General features: G+C 45.8%; 1 protein-coding gene across 1 annotated transcript in view; it reads right to left on the bottom strand.

The window, feature by feature from the left end:
* NAE1 (NEDD8 activating enzyme E1 subunit 1) overlaps window positions 1-12,357 on the bottom strand; it is a 161,598-nt gene extending 149,241 nt beyond the window's left edge. Inside the window, exon 1 of the mRNA XM_085639586.1 lies at window positions 12,195-12,357. Within this exon, the coding sequence (XP_085495712.1) occupies window positions 12,195-12,244 (50 nt within the window). The 5' untranslated portion in view covers window positions 12,245-12,357. The remainder of the gene's footprint in view (window positions 1-12,194) is intronic.
* Between the last annotated feature and the right edge of the window lie 14,107 nt (window positions 12,358-26,464).

Genomic DNA, 26,464 nt, shown 5'->3' with positions numbered 1-26,464 from the left:
TATGTATCCCCTTCACCTCCTCCTCTCGTAATGTCTCTTCCTCTGCAGCAGCCCATTTGTGTAGTGCTCCCACCCATGCCGCAAGCGGGGGACCTGTGGGCGATCGCCAGTGCATGGCTATACTCTGCTTAGCTAGTAAAACGGCTAGTGAAATAAATCGAAGGTGCACTTTGTAATATTTCTGTTTCCGGAAAAGACCTAGCGCACTGGCTTCCCAGGTGTTCAAGTATGTAAGCCCTGTGATGTCTCCAAGGGAGTCGTGAATATTTTGCCAATAGGATTGGATTGCAGGGCAACTCCAGGACATATGGTGAAAATCTGCTTCCTGCGATTGGCATCTAGGGCAGAGGAACTGTGTGTCTGGATAACATTTTTGAAGGCGTGCCGGTGTCAGATATGCTCTATGAAGAATGTAAAATTTTATATTTTTGAATCGTGCGTTTCTGGACACCTTCTTGGGGTATTCCAGAGCCCTCTCCCATTCTTTCTCATGTAGTGGTCGTCCAATTTCCTCCTCCCAGGAAGTACGCAAGGTCACTAAGGGTTTGTTCGTGAGTTCTCGTATGGCTTTATAGAGCCATGTGGTTAGGTGTCGTCCTGCTCCCATGTGTAGGACTGCATGGATGACCGGGTGCGTGTTTGGTTCTCCTGTTGAGCGATCATGATGCGGTCGGTAACTCTCAAGAAGTTGGCGGTGAAGTAGGAACTGGCCAGGGGGGAGACCATAATCGTCCATAAGGCGTTGGAACGGTTTGGTCTTTCCGTCCTCTAATAGGAACTCCATCTCGGTGATGCCACAGTCCGTCCATATGGTAAGTGCGTTAGTCTTGTAATAGTTCTCGAGTTTGGGCCACCCGACCAGCGGGAACAAAGGGGAGTAAGGGGGTGTCCCCGGTGACATGCGGTGTACTCTTTGCATACATTTGCGTGCCACTGCTACTTGTAAGGGGTATGTACGTCTTGGTTTGGTGCCAGGTAGTAGTAGGCGGTGGAGTTCCGGAATAGGCACCCGATTAGTCATGGTGTGAGTCTCGTCTGTGTGCCTGCCTGCCATCCAGTAGGATAGCCACTGCAGTTGTGCCACTAGGAAATAGGATTCAATGGATGGAGCACCCAGTCCTCCCCGCGTGGTGGGTAATTGTAGTTTCTTCAATGCTATTTCTAGGTCTGTTAGATCCCCAGATTAGCGCACTGTGAAGCGAGTCTAAGTCACAAAAGAAGGTTCTGGGTGGGTTTACTGGTAAGTTCGTGAAATGGTATAGCAATCGCAGAACCATTATAATTGTTTGCTAAAGCTACCCGGCCGATCGGGGCTAATGGGAGGCTGCTCCAGAATCCGATTTCCGATCTGATGCCAGCTAGTGCCTTACGGTGATTACCCTCAAAGATGTCGGTCGGGAATGGTATAGACGGATCCCGAGGTAGCGAGGGTCTTTTGCGCTCCAGGCTACCTTCTGGTTGCCCAACCATATGTCCCGGGGGCAGGTTCGGATGCAATGAGTACACTGTGGATTTGTCCCAGTTCACCTTTAGCCCGGAGGCTTCTGCGAACTCTGTGAGCGTTACCCAGATGGGTGTTAGATCTTCGGTGATGTCTCGTATGTATAGTAAAAGGTCGTCGGCATACATGGAGACGCTATGTATGGTATCTGCAATGGGAATGCCCCAGTGTTTTCCTTCTTGTCGCAGTCGAATAGCTAGTGGTTCGACCGCGAGGGCAAAGAGGAGAGGCGATAGGGGGCAGTCTTGCCTCGTGCCCTTTTGTACCGCAAACTCCGCTGAAATGCGTCGCCCTATGCAGACCTGCGAGGTGAGTATGGTGTATAAAAGTTGTGTGTACGCTAAGAGAATGGGACCGAGTTCTGTTCGTTTCAGGACTGAAAAGAGATACTGCCAAGTGAGGGTGTCAAAAGCCTTCTCGAGGTCTAGGATGAGACAGGCTGACCGGGGGTGTGTGTCTCTTACCTGGTCTTGGACGTGGAATATTCGGCGTATATTCCGAGACGTGTTTCTACCTGGGACGAAACCACACTGATCTGGGTGGATATGGGGTCGTATAATTTGCGCGTATCTGTCCGCTAATATCTTCCCAAGGATTTTACAGTCGGTGGAGAGGAGCGTGATGGGGAGATAGGAGGCCATTTGTTGCGGGATCTCGGCAGCTCTCCCTGTTCGAGCGCGGTTGCAAACATCGCAAGGGGGGAGAAAGTTGTGTAATACTCCAATAGGAGCCCGTCTAGTCCCGGTGCCTTGTTGCGAGCTAGGGCATGCAGGGCTTGGGTGATGTCGGTGGATTTTATCTCCGTATCTAGTGCCGTCCTATCTGTCTACGTAACTTTGGGAGATCGGCAAGGGGTCAAGGAACTGATCTAGTATGGCCTGTTCGGTCGGGGCTGGGTTACTGTAAACCTCCACATAGTAGTGGTGGAAGGCTAGGAGGATCTCGTCCTGGGAGCGTACCAGATTACCGTGGGGGTCAATTACTTCCGTTATGGGTTTCACGTCTGTGTCTCGTTTGGCTAACCATGCCAGTAGTGTACCCGTTTTATCCCTTTCTTTATGCATCCGGGTGGAATATGTCCTGAAATTGTATCGGCGGAGATCCGCACAGGCAACTTGGTATTCTGTTTTAGCTTTGGCTACTAGTGCTACCCCTTCTGCGGACGAATTGTCCCGCTTAGTAGCCATGGCAAGTTGCTGCACGGCTTTGGTAAGTGCTTGTTCTAGCGTCCATTTGACACCTATTATTTGTTTAATGCATTCTCCCCGGGCCAATACTTTGAATGTATCCCATTCCACTAACGTTGAGGATGCTGTGCCTGCATTATGGGTGAAATAGTCTGAATGCTTTGTCCCTGTTTAAAAACCGGATCTGATAAACAGTCCCATGGTAGACGCCAGGTGGGGACAGGTGGTGTGGGGGTCTTCAACTTAACCGTAGAGTATGGGCGTCATGGTCAGAGATGATCCTACCCATGTAGTCTGTGTGTAGAATTTTGGTCAGAACTGCTGCTGAACATAGGAATCTGTCTAGTCGGACCCGCAGGTTATGTGGGATGGAGTGAAACGAATATAGCTGGGTCTGTGGGTGGTTTAGTCGCCATGCCTCCGTAAGTGCCCATTGTGTGACCCAGGCCCGGAATCGCTCCGTTTGCTTGTAGGCGGGAGAGTGTACGGGTGGGGGGTGGGACCGGTCCAGGGTGAGGTCCAATGTGCAATTGTAATCACCACCTAAAATCCATGAAATGGAGGTAAATTGGGCCAGGATCCCGGTGAGGTGGTCCCAGAATTTGGCTTGCTCTACATTTGGGGCGTATATTCTCCCTAAGAGTACTGCTTGCCCATCTAGGAGTCCCTCTAGCAGGGTGTATCTGCCTTCCTTGACCACCACCCGCTTGAGTTCCTGAAAGGGAGTTCCCGGCCGAACCCAAATCAGTGCCCCGTGTGCGTATGCGGAGTATGTTGTGGCGCATATGGCTCCCCGCCATTTAGTTTGTAGTTTGCCTACCTCGGTAGTGGTGAGGTGTGACTCCTGCAAGAATGCGATCCGAACGTTGTGGCGCTTTATTAAACGAGTATACTGCATAACGCTTGCTCGGTGTATGGAGGCCTCTGAAATTGAGTGTGGGGATGCTGATGTCAGTGTGCTGCGTGGTTATTGCCATGTATCGATATCAGTGCGCATCAAAGAGGACATGCATCTGCCGGAGCCCACTAACTGATAGTGCCCTAGTCGGGTGAAGTACTCATGCAACCCATAACACAGCTCACTCTTGTGTGTCAGGTACCCTGTTGTATGCTGTTCCATGAGGGGGGTGGGACATTGCTGAACCGGGGCATTGAACTGTAAAACTGGGGTCGGGAAACAGTCCCAATACCAAGGACCCATTGTTGGGAACAATATGTCCAAACCTACTCTCCAGAAGAGGAAAGTGTGACAATATACTGTGCGGGTGGCAGAGTGTATGTGCGAGGCAGGTCGCTGATCGGGCCTTTGTAGGATCAGTGGGCGTCGCCCGAGACATGTCGTAATATGACTATATTGTATATGTGTAGCGAGTGAGTCCAGATATTGCCGCCCCTCGCTGAATTCTCAGTGAGGACATCTCATGCCGCGAGGGTGCTTGTTTGTCCATCCAGGATATCATCCGCTGTCTGAGGGGTGACCAGGGGGGGTGTAATGGAGCTTTCGCCAGACAGCGTTCCATCGCTGTAGTTCTCCCCTTCCGACGAGAAGATGTGTGGTGGTCGATCTGTGTCCTCTGTAAGGGTGGATGGCTGCAAGTCGATCACTGCCTGTAGGGCCTCCCGTCGTTCCTTCACAATTTGTTCCAAGTCTGGAGAGTCTTGGGTGCGTGACCCGGTCCCTTTGTGTGCCCCGACACATTGTGGTTTCGGGTTGCGCCTTCTGGTTCGCGGTGCTTTAAGAGTGGGGTCTCGTGTGGTCTCAGCTCTGGATTGTTGTGAGCAATGATGATCCGCCCAGTCATGTGCTTCTTCGGCGGTGGTAAAGAAGATAGCGCAGCCATTATTGAGGACCTTGAGGCGAGCTAGAAAGAGCAGGGAATACTGGATACTGTTGGCCCGTAGTCGCCGTTTCACGTCCAAAAACGAAGACGTTTGTTGCTGCACCGCACATGCGTAATCAGGAAATATCATTATCTGTTCATTTTCCACATGCAAGGGGCTTACCAGTCTGGCCACACGCAACACTGCGTCCCGGTCACGAAAATGTAGGAACTTCTCCAATATTGGTCTCGGTGTCGGCTCCTGGTGGCGGTTTGTGGGCCGGGACCCTGTGGGCGCGTTCAAAGGAGAAGAATGCTGTCCGGTCCGTCATTGGGGTGAAGGATTTCACCCATGTCTCCATGTAATTCAACGGGTTCGAGCCCTCAATTCCCTCCGGCAGACCCAGCACGCGGATGTTACAGCGCCTCGACCGCCCTTCCAAATTGTCTGCGCGTTCCTCCATGGTGGTTAAACGGTGCAGGGCATCTTGTAGTGTCTTTTGGAGCGTCTTGACTGTGGGTTGTAGGTCGGCAAGTGTCTTTTCCCCGTCTTTCACTTTGTCTGCCAATTTGCGATGGTCATCGCGGATAAGGCTGATATCGGTTGCCAGGGTGCCAAGTCGTTCCTCCATGGACATCCTGGAGAGTTTGATGGTGCCAATACCTGGTCCAGTTTGTCCGAGATTGATGGGTCAGACTGTGGCGTATTAGTGTGTGCCCATGCCCGGGTATTCGGAATGTTTTCAGGGGCAGTCTCAGGCACTGATGTTTGCTGGGTTGCCCTCGGTTTCCCCATGATGATGACCGAGGAGCTTGAGAGGGCTGGCAAGAATTGTGAAGCGCGCGCCTCACTGCTGGATAGGCCCCACTCCGGGTTAGGCGGTCTTCGCGGAGAGCCCACACTCACTAGGTAAGGGGTCGAAGCAGTTCGGTGTGTGCCCGGTTAGGGGGGGGGGGGGGGGGGGGAGGTGAACGCTGTCTGGATGGCCAAAATGTAATTTGCGTGTTGCCCAGGGAGAGAGTTTGTGCGGAGGCCGTGGATAGTTCAGGGTCTGGGCCCCCCACCTCTCCGATGCAGTTGTACATAGCCTGGTGTGGGGACAGTCAGAGTGACTATGCCTCCATGTTGAAGTCAGGCAGCTGATGTGCCCAGTGCTTTTGCTGCAGACAGTGGGGGGGGGGGGGCGGGGGGGGTTCAGCGGCGAGAACTCCTCATGCGGGGGGGGGGGGGGGGGGGGGGGGGAAATCATTGCCCACCTCTGTTCTGCCACCAGCATGCGCCCCTCGGGGTCCCCAGATGTCAGTCCCACCATTCGCTGCAGATCCCGGCGCCATTTTGAAGTCAGGCGGTCCCGATCGGGGAGCCGCCCAGGGAGGCTCTGTTGGGCCGAAGGTACCAGCCAGCCCCCAGTTCACAGGCCACTGATGACAGGGGTTACCACCCCCGGTCGCCGCACGCTATTTCAGGACGTTCTCTCCCCGAGAGGGGGCCCACTCCGATCAAAATGGCGGGTCCTCACCAGTCGCTTCCCTCCGATGCCACCTTCTGCTGCGTGGCGGGGCTATGGCTGAGTCACTGCCTCGATGTGAGGTCCCCTCGCTCTCGCCCCCACCTTGGGCAGTTCGTCGCTCTTGCTCTTAGGTGCTGGTCTTGCGGTGCCGATCCGGTTCCCTTGTCAGGGGTGATCGAGCGCCATCTTGCCGCGGAGAGCCCGAGTCCGGCGTTCTCGAGTTGCTGCAGATTGGGCACTCAATTTCCAAATAGTGAGGGCATCCGTGTATTCAGGGCAGATTCCGGCAGCTGGATGTCGTCTTTGACGCTCGGAACGACGCCGGGAAACGGGCGATATGCTGGCCCGAACGCGGAGCCTCAGCAGGACACGGCTGCCATCATAGCCTGCTTGGCCACGCCCCCCCCCCCCGAATTAGGTTACAGTTGATGCATGCAAAACCGTTTCCCTGGAAAGGAGTCCCACTGGACCATTGCTTCATAAGATATTATAAATACAGACTTTTCTGGCCGTCAGAGCTGCCTTACAATGCGGCCAGCATTACGCCAGATGTCTGGCACCTCAACCAGAAGAACTATCAACCTACAAAGCTCAGATTATCAATTAAAAAACCGAATGCGACATCTAGACGTATCCTCATCCCACCTAAGAAGTCCACTGAATGAATAAACTATTTCATACGCAAAGTCAACCTTATCAGGAAAAATAAAGAGAATCCCAACACCATTCACCCTCCCAAGAAAAGTCAGTATTTGTATCAGTGTCGAAAGAAGAACACAGCAGCAATCAAGCAGAAGATCCAAGAATAACTTCAATGACACATCTCTTCTCAAAAATAAACAAATGATTCTTGGACTAACTGATCTGCACCTGAAAAACAAAAACCTACTCCCCCGAATTAGAAATGTTTACTAGTCAAAATAAAATTGTTCTAAATAATAGATACTTTAATACTGAACCTGTTAGTTACTTCACGCCAACAATAACAAACCTAATTCAACAAGGGGAGCAATGGTGGGAGTCCAGAAACAACATACCAAGGCTGATAATACAGTAGTTCCCTACTTGCCAGATGCCACCCTAAATTGTTATTTATTTTATTGGTGATTTTTCGGTAGAGCCGCCCTGACCAGCTGTTTAACAAAGAAAGTGGCTACCTTACACACCTGTGTAGACTTATTGCATCGGGAAACAATTACACTGCTCTGGTGGAAAGTTGTTTAGAAAAACTCAATATTCCACAACTACAACTTCCTCATGTGTAATAGCTCTGAATTGCATTCTAGACTCAAAACGCAGGCCCAATTTTGGCATCATCTCTCATGTTATCCAAATTTCAACAGCACCTGCTTATAAAAATCTAATGTTTGGTACCCCCAACTACCTTTCTTTATATCAGTTATTCACCCCTGGGCCATACCCACGTGGACATAGAAAATTCGATCGAAACCAAATGGACTGTTGCAACCATGGCCCCACTGAATGCAACTCTGCAGGCCACAGCAAATAATTTCAGGAACTAAACAATATAAACACACATCATCCAAAACCTGCACTGGCTCCCTTGAGAGAACAGAGAACAAACAAAATATACAAGACGAACCCCACCAACTCTTTCACAACCAAAAAATAAATATCTTCAGGGAAGATTAATGTGAGAAGTAAGTATATCCTAAGTCTTGAAGCTCCCAAACTCAAAATCACAAGGTTTGCCGAAATTCTTTTCGGAACTGGGAACAGTCCCAATCTCTCTACCATTGACATCATGAATTCAGTCTTACCTTCTTTTTTCAGAACATAGTTCAAAAATGTCTTTGTTCTCTCGATATTGCCCAACTAATCAACATTAATTTACGCCTCATTTTCATTCTAACCCTTGATGAACATTTTCTCGCCATTACTCTTCAGATCAGGCTTCTCCAACGAGTAGCTCTCCTTCTACCTGCAAGTAGCTTTCCTGTGTGCAGACCAGATTACTAAATTAGAAGCTTTGGCCTAAATGAATTAATATATTTATAACAAAATGGAAAAGCATGCATTCGAGACAAAAATGTGTGCAGAACTCATAAGTTGTTTGGAGAAAAATGGTTGAATTTCCAAAACATATTTAAGGCTGAGATCAGAGTGATAACTCATGCAGTGTTGGGGAGACTTATTATTAATATTACCTTGATGGCAGGGTATTTTCTGCTATGACTGGTATGTATCATTTACGTGGAGACATTCCACATTGAGAAACTTTTTAGATTATTGCTGGCAACCGTTCCTTATGAACCGATGGGATTACTGTTGGTAAAGTTGCATATGGTGGCCACTGATGTTATCTTGTCTGATGTGGTCACTATTATAACTAACAATGCTTGACATCAAGATGCTTTTCGTTGAACATTTGTAGCTCTTATTTCAGAAAAGGTTGGACACCCCTTCCCCAGATTATCTGAACACTTCTCCCCTTTTACTGTGAATGCTTGTTACAGTGTTTTGTAGTAGACAAATTGTTTCCAACAAATGTGTTAGCCACTAGCATTATCCAACCAGTATTATAGTTTGATACTTGCTGGTAACTTGACCCTTCCACCGTTCATGCTTGCTTAAAATGCAGTCTGTTTGTGACCAATTATACAAACCAGAAAACTTTTACTATCCTGTTTTACTTTATTGCTAATTTCTTTGGGGAAGCTGATGCATAAAAAAATGCATGGGCTGACGCTCAGACTATGCAGCTACTGACACCGCGCCCAATTTAGGAGTACCCACAGGGAAGGTTTTCCATTTCCATCACTATCTGAAAAACACATGGAAATAACCATGGTTATAACTCACAACCACAATCTGAATAATATTTTGCAGTGCAGAAACATAGTGAGATCCAGACAGATTTCACATGTTGCAGCTGTTCTTGAACCAGATCCATAAACTAAGCTGGTTCCAGCAATTTTTATCATCAATGCCCAGACACCAGAATACAGCTGTGGTACAAAGCACACATTTACAGGGCGAGTTATATTAGCGTGGATATGTTGTTGCAAGAGAAAATGGGTAATCAACTCTTTTTGTCCAGGTTGTGTCCAAGCGAAGAGCAGCTTGAGCTCATACCAAGCACAGCTGAGTCCTAACACCTTGCCGATTAAGGGTTACCAAAGTACACTCAGAAGCAGACCAACTAAAAAGCAGATTTGTCCATTCTCAGTATTTATGCGGATACACAATTCTATTCATGCTCAATAAGAATGTATACTTGTGCAAGTATTAATACCTGACATCTAGAACAGACTACAAATTCATTTGTTGTCACTTAAGAGTTCAGCACAACCCATGAGAAATTACTTTAACTGCTGAATGACAAACATTTTGAAGCTGCTTAACATAAAAAAGAAAGACAAAAACCTAAATGACAGGCTTTGAGGTCCTATTTGGCTAAGGTAACCTGGGGCAGAGTGAGAGCATTGCCGGGGAGGACCTGGATAACCAGCAGGACGAGGAAGAGGTGGGGAGGGGCTAGCACTAGGACCTGGATCACCAGCAGGACAGGATGATTGGGTTCAAGAGGGCCACAAAGGTTGGAAAACCAGGAGGACGAACAGGACCAGAAGGACAAGGATTATGGACCAGTGCCAGAAGGACCAAGACCTGAACATGAAGACCACTGGGCATAGCACCCTGAAGGCCGTCACCGGGATGAGCATCGTCAGCGGGATTAGAACCAAACAAGGACCAAGGACCAACAGCAACAGGACCTGGACAATGATGGCAAAGGATAGGAACAGGACCTGGAAAAGGACTACGACTAAGAGGGCCAGGGTGAAGAGGATAAGGTGAGCCACAAAGATAAGTGCCACGACGACCAGGACCCGGACATGCATCAGGGCCAAGAGGAGATAGGCAGGAGGAGCAGGACCAGGTGTAGGATAGCCAGGAACATAAAACCAATGACGACTGATGATATTCCCAGTATACGGATGGAGAACTACAAACAAGAGGAAAGTGAGCTCAGTCTATCTCCAAATGACACTCACACACACGAACATTCCATTCACCCACATTCTCTCTCCCAGGCACTCAGGCTGAGCAGCAGCAGTATAACAGTGACCATGGTGAACAGAAGGACCAAGAGAATCAGGACAAGGAGAGTGGATTAGGGCAGGAGGAAAAAGACAAGAGGGGCAAGTCCAAGGATCAAGAGGGCCAGGAGTAGAAGCAGAAAGAGCAGGCACTGCAAAGGACAAACACCAAAAGGACCAAGACAAAGAAGAACGGATGGGCAAGGACCAAGAAGATTAGGACTAGGATGATCTGTTCAGGACTAGAACCCAGATGAGGCTCAAGATCAGTCGAAGGAAGACCAGGCAGCTGAAAAGTAGAACCAGTAAGCAGGTCAGGAGGATCTGGATGAGCAATAGGATGATCAAGAAAAGAAGAGTTACAAGTGTGCTGAAGAGATGAACCAAGGCCAGGAGGATGACTAGGGATATGAAGGAGAGATGGCGCAGAGGAGGAGGTGGAGTAGAAGGGAACTGATGATGAGCTGGGGAATGGCCAAATGGAGAGGAAGAAAAGTGCCAGGAAGACCAGGATCCAAATGGGGGAGAGGACTGGGAGGCTTAGGAATAGGATAAGACAGGACAGGAGTGTGTGTGGGGGGGGAGCGAACGGGGAAGATTGCCAGAAGTAGGAACCGGATTAGGAGAAAAGGAGAAGAAACACCATGCAAGGTTTGATAACGAGGAGGAGAAAGAACCAGAATATGGGGGAAGATAGTTCAGGACTCAGAAGCGAAGAAGATTAGGAGGGAGAGGATCACAAGGCTGAGGAATAGGACCAAGAGGATGAAAAGGAAAATGTCAACTATGAATAGCAAGGGAACCTGGAGGACCAGGGACAGGAGGACTAAGAAGACCAACATCAAGAGAAGATAAAGATTATGATCTGGAAGAAGACCACGACCAGAATCACCAGGACTAAGAAGACCAGAAGATATGGATGAGCAAGACAGGGAGGTCCAGGACTGGAGATCAAGACCAGGAGAAGCGGGCAGACTTCGAAGATGGCCACAAGGCTGAAAAGTAGGACCAGGATCGATCAGAAACAGGAGGAAGACCACGAGGCAGAACACTAGGATGAGGAGGAGAACCTGGAAAAGATCAGGGGGAATAAGAACAAGACCTACAGAAGAAATGAAGCGTCTTGAGGAAGATAATGACCCTGAAGAAGAAATAGAACCAGGAGGAAACCCGAGAAGAGGAATAGAAGACCACGAACAGAAAGAAGAGATGAACGACCAGCTCAAGAGGGTGATGATGAGAGGGAGGGCAAGAACCGGAGGATGACCAAGCAAAGAAGTATGAGCAAGTGGATGAGATTCTAGGCCCCATGTATATGGTCACACCCTTAAACAGAGGACACACCTCTTTTTTACGAGTTTAATTTACTGTTCTGAGACTACCATGCTTTTAAAGATCCCACAGCTTTTTTAGCCTACTTAAAGCAGTGGTTAGCCCCTGAACAATCTTGAAATGCAGGCTGTTAGCAATTAATTAAGCCACCAGAACAGCTATCATTTCACGTTTTTCTGTGGTTTCTATATCTTCAGGGCACAGTTTGCCAAAAATAAAGCACAGGCAGACTATCATCTGTTTCACTTCTCAAGGCTCGGCCCCCTTTAGGGGCATCTAATTGTGGGCACCCATTGAGGCACATTCCATTTCCAGCAATCAGTGTGTTCATGGAAATTTCCAATATCTAGTTCACAGCTGCCATTTGGAAAACCTTCCAATCTTCCATACAAATAGATTTGTAAGTATTAGCAAGTTTTGCTTGACATCCTTGGACCAAAAGTCTCCCCTTAATGCCCAGTAGTGGCTGCTCTATCCCCTTCCACCAAGACTCTCCTCCATTTTCTACTTCGAACCAACACCCAGAACCTCAAATCAAACACTAGGCAAATTCGTCTCGAGAAAGGATGCTTCTCTTCCCATGGCACTAAGGGGCTACTTTCCTCTCGGTACGTATGAATGAGGAGCTCTGCTATCTCTGTGCAAAGACATGAGCTGCTTCTCAGAAAGCCACGTCTTAGCTGTCACAGACAGGTCCCTTCTTCGCACCTATGTAGCGGATACACCGCTACAATAAACAAAACACTGCCTTTCCACGTGTAGTGCCAGGTGCGGTGTTGTACCTGAGCTGCCGGTCATACTTCTGTTCTTTTAAAGTTCTGCCCTGCGCCATGACTGTACGGGAACCAAATTCGCCAATTTGATGCCGGGAGTTGCGTCAAATGACGTACAGGGTTGCACTTGCACAAGCACCGTTTTCATTCGATACCTCGGCTGAGGCTTCCCTCAACGAACGGCACTCTGCTATTGGTCAAGGCGTTTTAGATTCGGATTGGCTTAGTTAAAACATGTAAGTGCTGGTGAACTGCAAACGTATGTCTTATGAAAATGCACTACTTCTTGTTTGCGCATGCTACGTAGAACAGCTACCCAAAAGAATCGAGAAAAATCACTGTTTGTTTTCATTTGTTTTAATAAGAACTCCCCTTACCCGGAAGTACACAATAATACCCGGAAGTAGGAGGGGGGAGTGGCGTTACAGCCAAAGCTCCCAGCTTTGGAACTGGGCAAGTAGGTACGAGTCTCAGGGTCGGCCGAACATCCTGCGATTCTAATCAAATACTGTAATCTTTCTGTGCCTCAAAAATAGGAACGTGAACGTGTGTAATGTAAGTAGTACTTATGGAAAGCGCTCCGATGTTTTCTGGCGTGGTCGCGCATTATAAAACTGCAAACATGAAATGAAAATAAAAATACAGAGCCCTTTGGATTGTGAAATAACCAGGAACTTGGAAACGATGCTACAAGAAAATATATGTAAAGGGATATATGTTAGCCACACTGTACGATGCTGGATACAAAAGAAAGTTATATGGGGTGCCACTATTTGAGGAGGAAGTATACGACAAGCATTTGCAATGCAATAGGTCTCGCATTTATAAGGATTTGAGCTATTGGCATTGTAAAATTACAATGCCTTTTATTTATGTTTTGGTTTTAAAACAAATAAAAGACATTGTCATTTACAATGTCAGTAGCATAAACTCGCATAAAAGCAGTGTGTGGCGTGCAGCAGTGTGTGGCGTGCAGCAGTGTGAGGCGTACAGCAGTGTGAGGCGTACAGCAGTGTGTGGCGTGCAGCAGTGTGTGGCGTGCAGCAGTGTTTCGTGTAGCAGTGTGAGGCATGCAGCAGTGTGTGGCGTGCGGCAGTGTGCGGCATGCAGCAGTGTCGTGCAGCAGGCACAAGTGAGTAATGCAGCAGTGTGCGACGTGCAGCAGTGTGCAGCGTGCAGCAGTGTGTGGCATGCAGCAGTGTTTCGTATAGCATTGTGCGGCGTGCAGCAGTGTTTCGTGTAGCAGTGTGCGGCGTGCAGCAGTGTGCGGCGTGCAGCAGTGTTTTGGTAGCAGTGTGCGGCGTGCAGCAGTGTGTGGCGTGCAGCAGTGTGTGGCGTGCAGCAGTGTGTGGCGTGCAGCAGTGTGCGGCGTGCAGCAGTGTGCGGCATGCAGCAGTGTGCGGCATGCAGCAGTGTGAGGCGTGCAGCAGTGTGAGGCGTGCAGCAGTGTGTGGCGTGTGTGAGAAGTTGGCCTGATGTATGATGTCACTAGTTCTAGTGTACACCTTATATCAGTCCAAACAACCCTTATGGTGATTGGTTGTAAAGTCAACCTTATAGACCAGCTATCCTAGTGGTAGCATGGACAAGAGCAGTCTTAGGCTAAACTCTGAATGGCATGTGAAGCCAGCTGTGATACCATATATAATCCCTTGAATACCAAATGAAAGGACACCACAACAGATATATATATAAAATAAAGTGTATTTATTCTAGTCAAACCCTCAGCACTCTTTATGAGATTCGAGGTAAGTACAACACAGTCTTATTCAAGCATACATTAAGTCACACAGGTAAGTAATACAGTTAGGCCCTAGGGGCCACGCAAACCATATATTAAAGAAATGGTATAAGGACCACTGTCACGGAAATAGGATAGGCCTAGGGAATCGCTGGGGCTACACTACACTAGCAACAGTTAGGAAGTGGGAGGCCCACGGGATTCAGGTGCAGAGTGGAAACACTCACGCGTAATGCGTAAAAGTCGATAGAATTACTAGCAGTTAGAAATTAACAGTTTGAGGACACTTCTGAAGCAGCTAGAGAGTCGAGACTCGGAAACTAGACCCTAGGATAGTCACTACCCTTGTGAGCACCGAAGTACCCAAGTTACCTAGCCCACGGGCTGCGGGTGCATAGGTGTGAACTCGCGTCGGGTTTCGTCGTGGACTTCTATGGATGCCTGAAGGAAAGTTGCTGACAGGCAGTCAGTGAAGAGTGTCCAGGGGATTCCAAGGCTGGGATCAAGAAGAGAGGATACCTGCAAGCAGAAGGGACAGAGTCAAGGTCACTAGCCAGTGACCATGTGGAACCAGGAAGGAACCAGGCGATGTCGTGAAGATTGCAGGTGAAAGGTGAAGCTTGTCGCTGCAGCCACGGGTACCAGGAGACGTCGAGGACGACCAGGATCAGGAGGCGAGCTGTCCCACGAAGGCTCTTGCTGTCGGCGGCGTCGAAGTCGAACTAGGACTCACCAAGCCTTGGCAAGCGGAACCCACGAAGAACGGAGGACTTGCTTCTGGTGCAGACCAGGAAGGTCTGGGGTGCTTCTCTTTTGCAGAGAAGCGGGAGCCAGTCTGGAGGAGCCAAACCAGCAGTGAAGATTTCAGGGAGCGTCGTCACAAAGGCCACTAGCCAACGGGCAAGCAACCGGACAGACGCGGCAAGCAGGAAAATGCAGAAGGGCCCCACGCAGGACTCGTGGAGTGTGGGGGGCTGATCTTCGGTGCAGATGGTGCTTGGGGTTGGGGCTTCTCAATCCCCGGTGCACAACTTCGAGGGTGCCTCAGAAGCTGCGCTGGAAGATACTAGCCACTTTTCCCAGGTAGCCGGTCCCACGTCTCTCGGCGCCTCCACGGATCTCAGCTCGGCTGTGGATGTGGATCAGGGTCGGAGAAGTCTGGAAGTCAAGGCTCTGGTCGGGCTCTGCAGTCGGTCCCTCGTAGGACTTCAGCAAAGCAAAGGGTAGTCTCTTGATGGTGCCTGTTTGCACAGGGTAGCCACTCCTTGGCCACAAGGGAGATTCTTCAGTCTTCTTCTTTCGTCGAATGTCGAAGGTCCAGAGTTTCTGTTCAAGTTGCAGGTTCAGGATAATCTAATCTCCTGGGGCCCAGCTACCACTCTTATCCAAATCTGGGGGGCTGGGTTACCTGCTAGGTCACGCCTTATGGGTGGGACCTGGGAGGAGGGTGGTTACACACCCTTCCCTTTGTCCAGTTTCGTGCCAGGACTGGGGCTGGAGTGCCCCAGCACTGGTTTGAACTGGACTATGCATGGGACACCTTGTGTGCCCCAGGCATGTCTCATTCCTTTCAGCCCTCCCTGCCCCAATACACTAAAGTCTGTCTGGGGAGGTGCTAGCACCTCCCCAAGCAGGAAACCTATTGTCCAAGCCTCCCTTGCCGGGATCACTCCCAGCAGCAGGAGGTCAGACTCGTGTCTGTGGCAGCAGCATCCATTTTGTGATGCTGAGGCTTTGGTTAGAGTTAAACAGCAAAGTAGGATTTTAACATGTCTCTCCCTCTAGAAGGGAGGAATAATATCCTCATCACCAGAAATGGTATGGGGGTATTATTCCAAAGTGTTAGACACCTTACACGACATGTTTTGATAAAGCCAAACCATAGTTACCATAACCGTTTAAGATTATAAGGCACTTTAAGAGTATATGGTAGGCTATATCATAGAACAGCTATAAGGACATGGTTCCGAAAGCTGCAGACAGGCTCAGCTCATGTTCCAGCTTTTCTTTCATTTAAATTGGGCAAACAGGATTTTTTTTCTGGAATACATTTCAGGAATACCCCTCTCTTTGTTGGAAAATTCTCAAGCAAAGGTCAAACAGGAAATGTCTTTAGCAAGTGTACACAAGAATGTCCACACACTGGTTTAGTCTTCCAAAGTTTTGTTAAATTCACAAAAATGTAACCTGCGTAACGAGTGAAGTTTTAGAATTTGCAATTTAAATGTGCGCACGCCAACCTACTTTTTACAGAGCAAAATCAACTTTTAGAATATTCCGTACCTGGCAAGAAGGTCTAAACTCTCTGGGACAGTAGCCCTGTGGCATTTAGCTCTTCATGTGCTCATTCTGAATGACCCGATCGGTTTACATGTGCAAGACTCATTTGTGTCAAATGTGTTAGCTATGTTTTGGTCTGCTGCTTACAACAGTGCTGAAACCTGTTGAACAATAGGTGTAAACCTAAGTGGCATTCCATTTTATCACGGGAGAAATACGGTCTCCAAGACCAGGTCACAACAGGACAACTGACAGCTGACAGCAACTGATTAACAGCTATAGGACAGAGGCCCCTTTACCTGCTCCCAGTAAAAGATTAACTGCCAGCGCCTTTTGCGTAAATCTGTGCAACATATCAAGACGGACCCCTCCTGATTATCCATCATTGTATGTGAAGTGTGAGCAGTGCTTTGGGTACCAAAGGGTGGGCTGCTTTTAAGACTAGCATGTGTATGCAGACCCTAAGGTGGAAGGGAACTCCAAATGGTTTAGTGATGGGGAAAGCTGCTGTATACCTTTACTGCCTGCTTCTCTGTTCTTCTCTCCTCTTCTGCAGCAATTAATGAGTAGCCAAATGTCTGTCCACTCCGCAAGAGATCGCTTTGATGGCATCTCAACTGCAACCAAACGAGCAGGTAGTGTGCGTGCATGGTGACTCAGTCTGAACCCAGTGCTGCCTTTCCTAAGGGAGAGACTGAAGCCGTCAGGCGCTGAGGGCACTGCGGATCACGTCCATGGTCTCCACAGCCCCTATGAAGAAACAGACACCACGGCAAAGCACCAACCAATGGTGCAAGCAAAGTGCGTTTTCCATGTGCAATCCACTGTCCAATCATGTGCAAGCTAGACATATACGAAACAATAAGATTCTGGCAACTTCAGGTTGTGGGGGCAATCTGACTAGAGTTACACTTGCATTTTGAACCACTGTCTTTGTCACGAACGTAAACAGGAAATGTGAGAGTACATATGGAGGTACAGATTTTAGACAGCCCAGAGGCAGGACATTTATTAATTTCATAAAACCTCCAGAAGCTACTTTTACTTAACGTGAATAAAGTTTCATTTATTTTTCGGAAAGAATAACACAGATTGGACATTATATTTATTGTGACTTATACACGCACTAATTCAAAGAGGTGTTCTAACGCTTGCCATCCTCCAAGACTAAGCCATGACTCTTCGGCCCCTCTACCCTCTGAAAGTGAAAGCCTAAAATGAGGTACTTCGAAATCCAGTGAGCTCGCTGTAGCATCCGCCTTGGTTCCAGGGACAATGGCAATACCGTCACAAGGACCCAAAACCACCGCAGGACATGAAGCGCTGGTCTGACACCATTTGTTTGATGGTCATCTGTGGTAGAAAATGGGGAGTTACTCTTCCCCCTGCAGGAGCAGTCTATTCCAGGGAACATGTAATAACAGGGACAGGATATCAGCCACGTTATGACATGGAAGGGGGGGTGGGGGGCGGTGACTGCTAAAGCAACACAGGGAAGGCTGGCATATGGTGAGCACTTTCGCAGATGCTTTGATGTTCTCAGTGGCCGCGCGGCTCACTGAGAACATCAAAGCGGCCGCGAAAGTGATCAGCAGGCTGCCAAATGGTCCGCGCGCCCAGTGCACATGCACTGTAGTTGGCGGCCTGAAAAGCACTCGTTTGCACTTCCAAATCCCACTTTCTATAGCTCTCGCCAGAGCAGCGCTAAAGCACTGGCTCAGGCAAGACCTAAAAAGTGATGCATGGAATTCTTGACTTAATTTCAGCCACTGGTAACTACTATCATTGTTTTGCACGCCATGCCACCTCAGTTTGTACTCCGCTATCTGCATATCAGTCTTGACCCTGCTCATATGGGAACAGTACAGCCTAAACTGCCAAGCCAGGTCCCCCATGAACCGGAACACAAGCAACCAAGTACTGGTTTCGTCCTTGTGGACTTATCATTCGGGTATAGCTTGGTTTCAGTGGCACAATGATCACCGGACCCATGTTTGGGCATACCTGTGCCACTTAGGGAGACATACTGCAGTATACAAAAAGTGATGGATAGTATGAATGAATTAATTTCAGTCACCAGTAACTACTAGCGGCTGCATTCCAATTGACTGTTATTAATTACCAGTGGCTGAGATTACTTCAAAAAAGAAAATTGAGAGTAACCCTTCAAAACAAAGGGGATTGAGTTTAGTAACTACCAACAAAATGTTATCCCCCTTGTACCTCATTAAGTATTATGACCACTCGTCACATAACTCAAACTGCACACGGATATTCATATAAGTCAACACTATACAGCCTATTTTCTGTAAAAATATCTCTCCCTTTATTACAAAAATTTCTCATCCATGGTTAACATTGGTTTAATATTTATAAACATTTCATAAAATATTTGTCACAATTCACACTAGTATTATTTATAATTGAATCATCATTACACCTTTCAAGAAAATCCAATCTTTTTTACTCCAATGTGTATTATAACTTAATCATAGGTAGGAAATACCAGAGCATTGCTGTTCATATTCTTATGATCAAAAATTGGCAATATTCAAAACTAACTTCCAGAGTGAATCTCCTAGACATACAAAACAAAAAATAACATGATCCGATAGCACATAATAAAACAGTTACAATACAGTAAAAACAAGTTGGCAACGCAGCGTTTCGGTGAACTAAAGTTGATTGACACCACCTTCTTCAGGACAGACTTTTAAAAAAATGTGTTTTATTCACTCTATAATAAATAGATCATCAAAATAAAACATGTATACATCATTGTTTAAAGGTAGAGAATGTTCACAAAAAACAGGCCAAATAATCTCACATATTTCATACCATTCTACCTTAAAATGCCACCTCTTACGAGCATCCTTGTTCATCTGTCTGTAGTCGTACGACTATCCCAACTACTTGTGTAACAAGAAGACGAAAAGCATTTATAAATCTTCATATATTTAAATATTATTTTGGCCCGACCACTGTATTCTAAGAAAAGAGCCCTTCATTCGTTCAACCTTCTTCTTCCTTAAAGGTTTCCCTAAGTCTGTTTTAACCCATAGACTATGTCTGTATGTTACTTACTTCCAGTCTTTTTAGTTGACTGTATAGGATTCTCAACAAAGTTTAAGTAACACTTCACACCCTTAGGAATTAGTCTCACAAGGATATATGGTCCCAGACTTCCGTTCTTGTTATTCTTTGTCTCTGAATAAATATACATAGATATAGATGAATGATATCATGCCTCTAGTAGATCTTGTTTGCACACTATAAATTGTAGGTGATGATTGTTTGCCCTTTGTGATCTTCTTTGAGTAAAGTTATTTCATTATTCAATTTTGAATTCCAAATTGTTATATTGTTCACCTTAATTTCGTGTGGATGAGGCACCTTTTATAATTCGCATAAGTTATTTTTCGCGGGTGATTCAATGTTCCTTTGAGATGGTGCATCTTGCACGGGACGGCACCTTTGTCATAATTTTATCCAACAAACGCTGAAGCTTCTCAAGATGCACTCGACAGTGCGTCTGCCATGAGAAGCTGAGGGAGAGGAACCTTCCTGCTCCAGTTTCCAGCACAGTGCTTCTTGATAAAAAGTGCCTGCTCCCATCACATCCAGATCCTATCAAGGATTCTAACTGACTCTCTTAAATCTGTACGCATTGGAACCTACTATAGGTGTTCAATGAAAGCTCGATGTGACTACACATCCCAGCTTGCTGTATGAAGAAATCAAATACGCAGTTGAACCCATGAGGGGTTTTTCAACCAATCAGCATGCAGTATAAAGAGCGCTCCAATGCATACAGGAGAAATGCCTCTAATGAAGTGGTACGTTGGCCACAGAAACGCGTCAGGCAATACAACGAATTTGGATGGCTGGGGCGGGCTGAACCGTGATGCCGAATGGCAGACGCACTGTTGAGTGCTTCTTGAGAAGCTTCGGCGTTTGTTGGATAAAAACATCTAGCAGTTTAAGTACCGACACTGCCATGCTGTTTCATTCCCTTAATGCAAGCAGAAGAAGGCAGAACGCCGAAACGCGTTCTCGCTGGATGAAAGTTGAAGGAACCCCGAGAGTGCAGTGTGTCTCGAACACAGGACATGGGAGCATTGATGTTAAAGAATGGATCTACCGCCATTCTGTTATGCACCCGTCAGTAAGAGTGCAGAACACACCAGAGGTGGAAAGTGGAGCGTTAAAATTTTTAGCGTGGTGCACCGCCGCATGGGCATCTGAGGCACCAGCCTCGACAAGGTCGCCAGACATATAGTCTGGTAGGGACAGGATATATGCCGACCCTTGCGCAGAGTGTCTTAAAGCCCAAGGTTTGACGAGGGGCCCCCCAACCAGGATGAACATTACAACAAGTGAGGTACTTTTTAAATCGAGCAGTGGCGAAGGGAGAGGCATACAACTGACACTTTGGGAGCACCATTGGTCTTAATACGCAAGACAGTCATTTACCATCAGAACTGCAATAACTTAAGAAATACTCCCGAACTATGGACCTCGCAATAACAGTAGAAAGTGAGAAAGACATTGGCAGATGAGCAGCCAATCCCTTTCTTCCATGTAGCCACTGCATCCAATGAGAAACCATCTAGCAGTTTAAGTACCGACACTGCCATGCTGTTTCATTCCCTTAATGTGAGCAGATGAAGGCAGAACGCCGAAACGCGTCCTCGCTGGATGAAAGTTGAAGGAACCCCGAGAGTGCAGTGTGTCTCGAACATGGGACATGAGAGCTTTGATGTTAAAGAATAGATCTACCTCCATTCTGTTATGCACCCATTAGTAAGAGTGCAGAACACGCCAGAGGTGGAAAGTGGAGTTTTTATATTTTTTGCATGGTGCACCGCCGCTTGGGCATCTGAGGCACCAGCGTCGACAAGGTCGCCAGACATATAGTCTGGTAGGGACAGGATATATGCCGACCCTTGCGCAGAGTGTCTCTAAGCCCAAGGTTTGACGAGGGGCCCCCCAACCCGGATCAACATTACAACTAGTGAGGTACTTTTTAAATCGAGCAGTGGCGAAGGGAGAGGTATACAACTGACACTTTGGGAGCGCCATTGGGCTTAATACGCAAGACAGTCATTTACCATCAGAACTGCAATAACTTTTAAGAAATACTCCCGAACTATGGACCTCGCAATAACAGCAAAAAGTGAGAAAGACATTGGCAGATGAGCAGCCAATCCCGTTCTTCCTTCTAGCCACTGCTTCCAATGAGAAACCATCTAGCAGTTTAAGTACCAACACTGCCATGCTGTTTATTCCCTTAATGCGAGCAGAAGAAGGCAGAATGCCGAAACGCGTCCTCGCTGGATGAAAGTTGAAGGAACCCCGAGAGTGCAGTGTGTTTCGAACACGGAACATGGGAGCTTTGATGTTAAAGAATGGATCTACCTCCATTTTGTTATTTGTTTTTAATTTACTCATAAAGAATTGTTTCCTACATCTATGTTTTTGTTATCCAGGTCTCCTCCCCTCGTGCTGGTGATCCTTTCCAGAACACACCATCTCATATCGTTCACATTATGAGTATGCTCAGACCAGTGTTCAGTTAGGGGGGCATTTCTTTTTCCTGTTTTTAGGGCTGATCTATGTTTGTTCAGGCGTACACATTTCTCTACCTGTCTCATCTACGTAGCCTTTATTACACAGGCATATAATGAGGTATATAACATTCTTGCTCTTACAATTAAGCATTGTGTTGAAAGTATGTGCAACACCATTCATTTCAATCTGCTTTCCACGCAGAATGGAATTGCATTTGGTACAAGTCCTGCATGGATAGTTACCCAAGAGTCTATTATCCTCGATACTCCTCTGTTGCAGCTGTTTAGAGTCTCTATTTGTGTGTACTTTACTATTTCTAATGGTTTTGTTCATACGGTATGCAAAGAGGGGTTTCTCTATTATTTCCTTCTCTTTTTCTTCCAATAAAGACCAATTTCTATTAATCAGATTTTTTATATTATTACTCATTTTGGAAAAAACTTGTTACACTATTCTGTCTTTATTCGTGGTTCTTGTCTCTCGATTCTCGAAGAGAATCTCCTTATTAGTATACTTTACTCTTTTATATGTTTGTTTTTATTATTTTCTTTGGGTAGCCTCTCTTTTCTAATTTTTCTTTCAATGTTGTTGCATGAGTTTCATAAGCCGTTTTATTTGTACAGTTTCTTCGAAGACGAATGAACAGTCCGTACGGTATATTATCTTTCTGACATTTTTGTCATAATGAAGAATTGTATTTCTGACTGTTGGCTTAGTTTATAATTCTACTTCTAAAATCCTTTTCTTTGCCACAATTTTAATATCTAGAAAATCACAAAATGTCTGACTCATGGTAGAAGTAAATTTTACATTTGGGTCACCACAATTTATCCATTGTATGAAAATCTCCAGGTCTTCCTTGCTCCCCTGTCAAATAAAAAACACAACATCAATGAAGCGTGACTAGTGCAACACGTTCTCAAAGAAAGGCGCTGCTTCATTAAATATATGTTTCTTTGCAGTTGTACCAACATAAAAACATGCCAGACTCAGGGCACATGAGGCCCCCATACCGGTCCTTTTAAATTGGCAAAACAGAGCTCCATTAAAAAGAAAAATGTTATTTAAAAAAAAATTATTTCTGTATATTCAATTATCAGATGGGCTCTAGGTGTTAAACAGCCATCTTATTCTTGGGAGACATTTTGGATTGTATTTACTGTGTCAGTTTGAGGAATATTTGTGTACAGTGCTTCGATGTCTAACTGACGACACCAGCCACTGATTCTCAGGGTCAAATCTAATCCCCTCAACTTTTTTGATCATATTAGTCGTATTTCTTTTGTGTACCAAGAGGCATAGAAAACAGTCCACATACTTGCTCAAAGGTTCTGTAAGGGAATCAATACTAGATGTAATTGGATGCATTGGAGGGTCCTGTATATATTTTTGGACTTTGGGTAATCCATATAGGGCAGGAAAAAGCAGATGTTCATTATGTAGATATTCAAATTCCTCTTGACATATAACATCGTCCTTGCCAGGCTCTTGTACTCCTCAGGGTCCAGACGATGCAATAAGGGGTACACCCCTTGACATCCCCAAACTCCAACTGAAAGTTACGGAGCAGTAGGGCGATCAAGTGAGGGAAAGGAAGGGTTGGGAACAGCAGGGAGAAGAACCTGTAAAACAAAGGTAACATAGATCAAATATACATACACAATAATGCTACTCTCATGAAGTCTCACTAATGGGGCGTAATTACCTTATCCACCGTATTACTATAGCAAACCTGCGTTAGCCACTGATAACAACCAGTCTCAGTTGGTGGATAGGTTCTATAAAACAGAACACAAATACATAAGACCACACACACCCGATTCGTACTTCAGCAATGTATATAGCCTTGTGCCTAGCACACCCAAACTCAGGTTTCCCTCCTGCTCACCATAACTGAAAAACTGTCAATGGTGAGAGCAAATGCCCAAAGTCTTGCTTTTAGGAAGTCCAAAAGAAACACACCAGATCCCAGTGAATAACGCTAAATCGTAGCACGCTGCGTCCTGGGGCCACTTAGAATGCAAACTCCAGAAATGAACTGTAAACAACGCTGTTCCCAAATGAATAAACAAAGTACGTAATTCAGGGGAAAGGGCTTCACCAACCTACGAGATAGCCGTGGCCATAGTCCAGAAAAGCCCTTTGTGTATCCGTAATTAGACCTAGTGGTTATGCTCTCCGCTTTCTCCTGCACAGCTTGTGCTCACAGAGAGGCTGCCGGGCACCGCGGTTAACTCACCGCCTTGAAATCCACAAAATCCAATACCGCTCACCGGGGCTGAATCCATAGGCAGCTGAGCTGCAAACAAGGAACGTCTCTCCAGGCTAGGCTCCGCCGTCCGGTTGAGCCGTAAATCAACTACAAATCAGTATCACGCACGTTGCTAAAACAGGCATCTCGTCTGCTTGTAGACGCTGGCTCCGCCCCCTTTGCCTTCTGGGATATGAAGTTTATTTGCTAGGTAGGCGCCTAACATCGCTATTCCCGACAGTCCTCACTGGCTAAACGTAAAATTCTATTGATTGTCACCTGTAAATTTGTCCATTCTTTATGACTTGATTGTAATATTCCGTTACTGATAAAAGTGCCTTCATCCTATTGTTATAGTCACTAGTGTCCATCACTACTATACTACCACCATTGTCCCCACGTTTGATAGTAATACTCTCACCTATCTCTAGATTTTTTTAAGACAGTACGTAAATCCTTAGACAAATTGTTAGTATTACCAACTTGTTTTTTAAGAAGGTCCTCTAAACCTTTTTCAATAACTCTTTCGAAGGTCTCTACGCCCTTGTCCACCATTTGTCTGGTTGTGGTCCAGGTTGAAGTTAATTTTAGGCCAGAGCAATTTTGTTTTTGGATAGGCTCCTTGTTGGCAAAAAAACATTTTCAGCCTGATCTTTCTAAAAAGGTGTTTAATGTCCTTTTCTATTTTAAATCTATTCAAAGGAGCTATTGGGGCGAAGCCTAACCCCTTTTTCCAACACTAGAGTTTCTTCACTCGTCAGTATTCTGGATGATAAATTTATTATAGGTGCTTTCTCCCCTATTAGTCCTAATTCTTTTGGTTCTGTGTCCTCATATATTGATTTCGTTAAGGTACTTGTCGTTGGTAATTCCCTCTGGCTCTCCCTCTTATGCCTGGATAGACATTCTGTCTCTGATGTTGATTTAAAAAAACTTTTTGGCCCTATCTATTTTGGACAACCGCATTCTCTCTTCTGTTTCTTTGTTCTAATACACCCTCATTCTCGGACTCAGTATTAGTATAGGATGTATCAGAAAAAGTAACATGTTTTTTGGTCCCCGTGCTTTACTAGGGTACCATCTTTTATTATAGCTAACCTCCTGAGTTTGTCTTTCATAGGAATCTTTTTGGTGGTAGGGGTACACTCTTTCAATGTTGCATCCATTAACATCCTTTCTTAGTTTATTTGTTTTCTTTTGTTTCAAATATTCTTTATATCCACCTATATCTTCTTGTATTTCCTCTAGTTTTTTCTTAGTTTCTTCCAGAGCTGAGGTTTCTTTTAATTGTGATTCCATCTTGTCAATCTCCATTTTTTCTAATATTATTATTTCTTGGGCTGTTTCGGTAATTAACAGCATCCAATCTCGGCTGCATCTGTTAGCTATCAGGGTCCAATGTTCCTTAAATGTTTCATTACTTACAAACTATCCAGGCTATTTTTTTATTTGAAGCCCTATTGGTATAATCCTCTTTTTACAGTACTCTATGAGAAATTCTGAATCCAATTCTGTGCGTATAACCTTTTTCTTTAGATTCCACAGAGTATTCCATTTCTCAGAGTTTTCATCAGATATAGGCAGAGTACTAATAGTCTTAGAGTTGCCGCCAATGATATTACTGAATTGATCCTCGGAGAAACCAAATGTCTTTAAGGTGGCCATAATCAGAATAAGCTTTATTCGATTTTAGTCATATAGAATCACAAAAGCATACATAACAGATAAAAGAAAAAGACAGTTTAGACATTAGTAAGTCTGGATATAAACATACAGTATATCCCAAAAATGTATTTTCCATAAAATTAAAATGTTTTAAAAATGCACATAGCTCATAAAGTTAAAATCGGAGATTATTATGCAAAACATGTATCACAAACAATTTAATCTCACATATTTTAACTAATTTCCGGTCTTAACGGGTTAAATATTTATACTTTTTCTCGCTCTGAGTACGCTTTTTAAAAAACTGTCTGTAGCTCCAATACAACCGTCACTGTCTAAGAACTGCAAATATAAGAAAGCTGGTCAACATTGCCTCCAACCCTCTGACCTTAGGTGAGGCAAAATCCATCTCGATCTCTCCTTTGTATAAAATTTGCAAAAAAGAACCACGTGTATTGCTGATTGTGGAGATAAGTCATCACAAGGACAGCAGCATAATTCTCTAGACCAGTTATTCACTTCTGGGTAACTAATTAATCGATGGAAGTTCCCAAATTTAAAACAAGTTAAAACATATCTGCCATATCCACTTAAGCTACATAAAAGATAAGGTTGAATGTCATATGTTGTTAAAATCAATAGATGCTGTACAACTGTTGATTTATTTACCCCCAGCGCAAATCTGTTTGCCTCCAGATGACTCATACAGGTTTCTTTAAACTCCTTCCTGGAAATAGAGTTCATTGACTCAGGGCAGTTATAGTAATCAGG

Source organism: Triturus cristatus, chromosome 12 (genome assembly GCF_964204655.1).
Source record: "Triturus cristatus chromosome 12, aTriCri1.1, whole genome shotgun sequence".
NCBI classification, from domain to species: Eukaryota; Metazoa; Chordata; class Amphibia; order Caudata; family Salamandridae; genus Triturus; species Triturus cristatus.
Note: the sequence above shows the minus strand (reverse complement) of the source record. Positions and strands in the feature narration are given on the sequence as shown.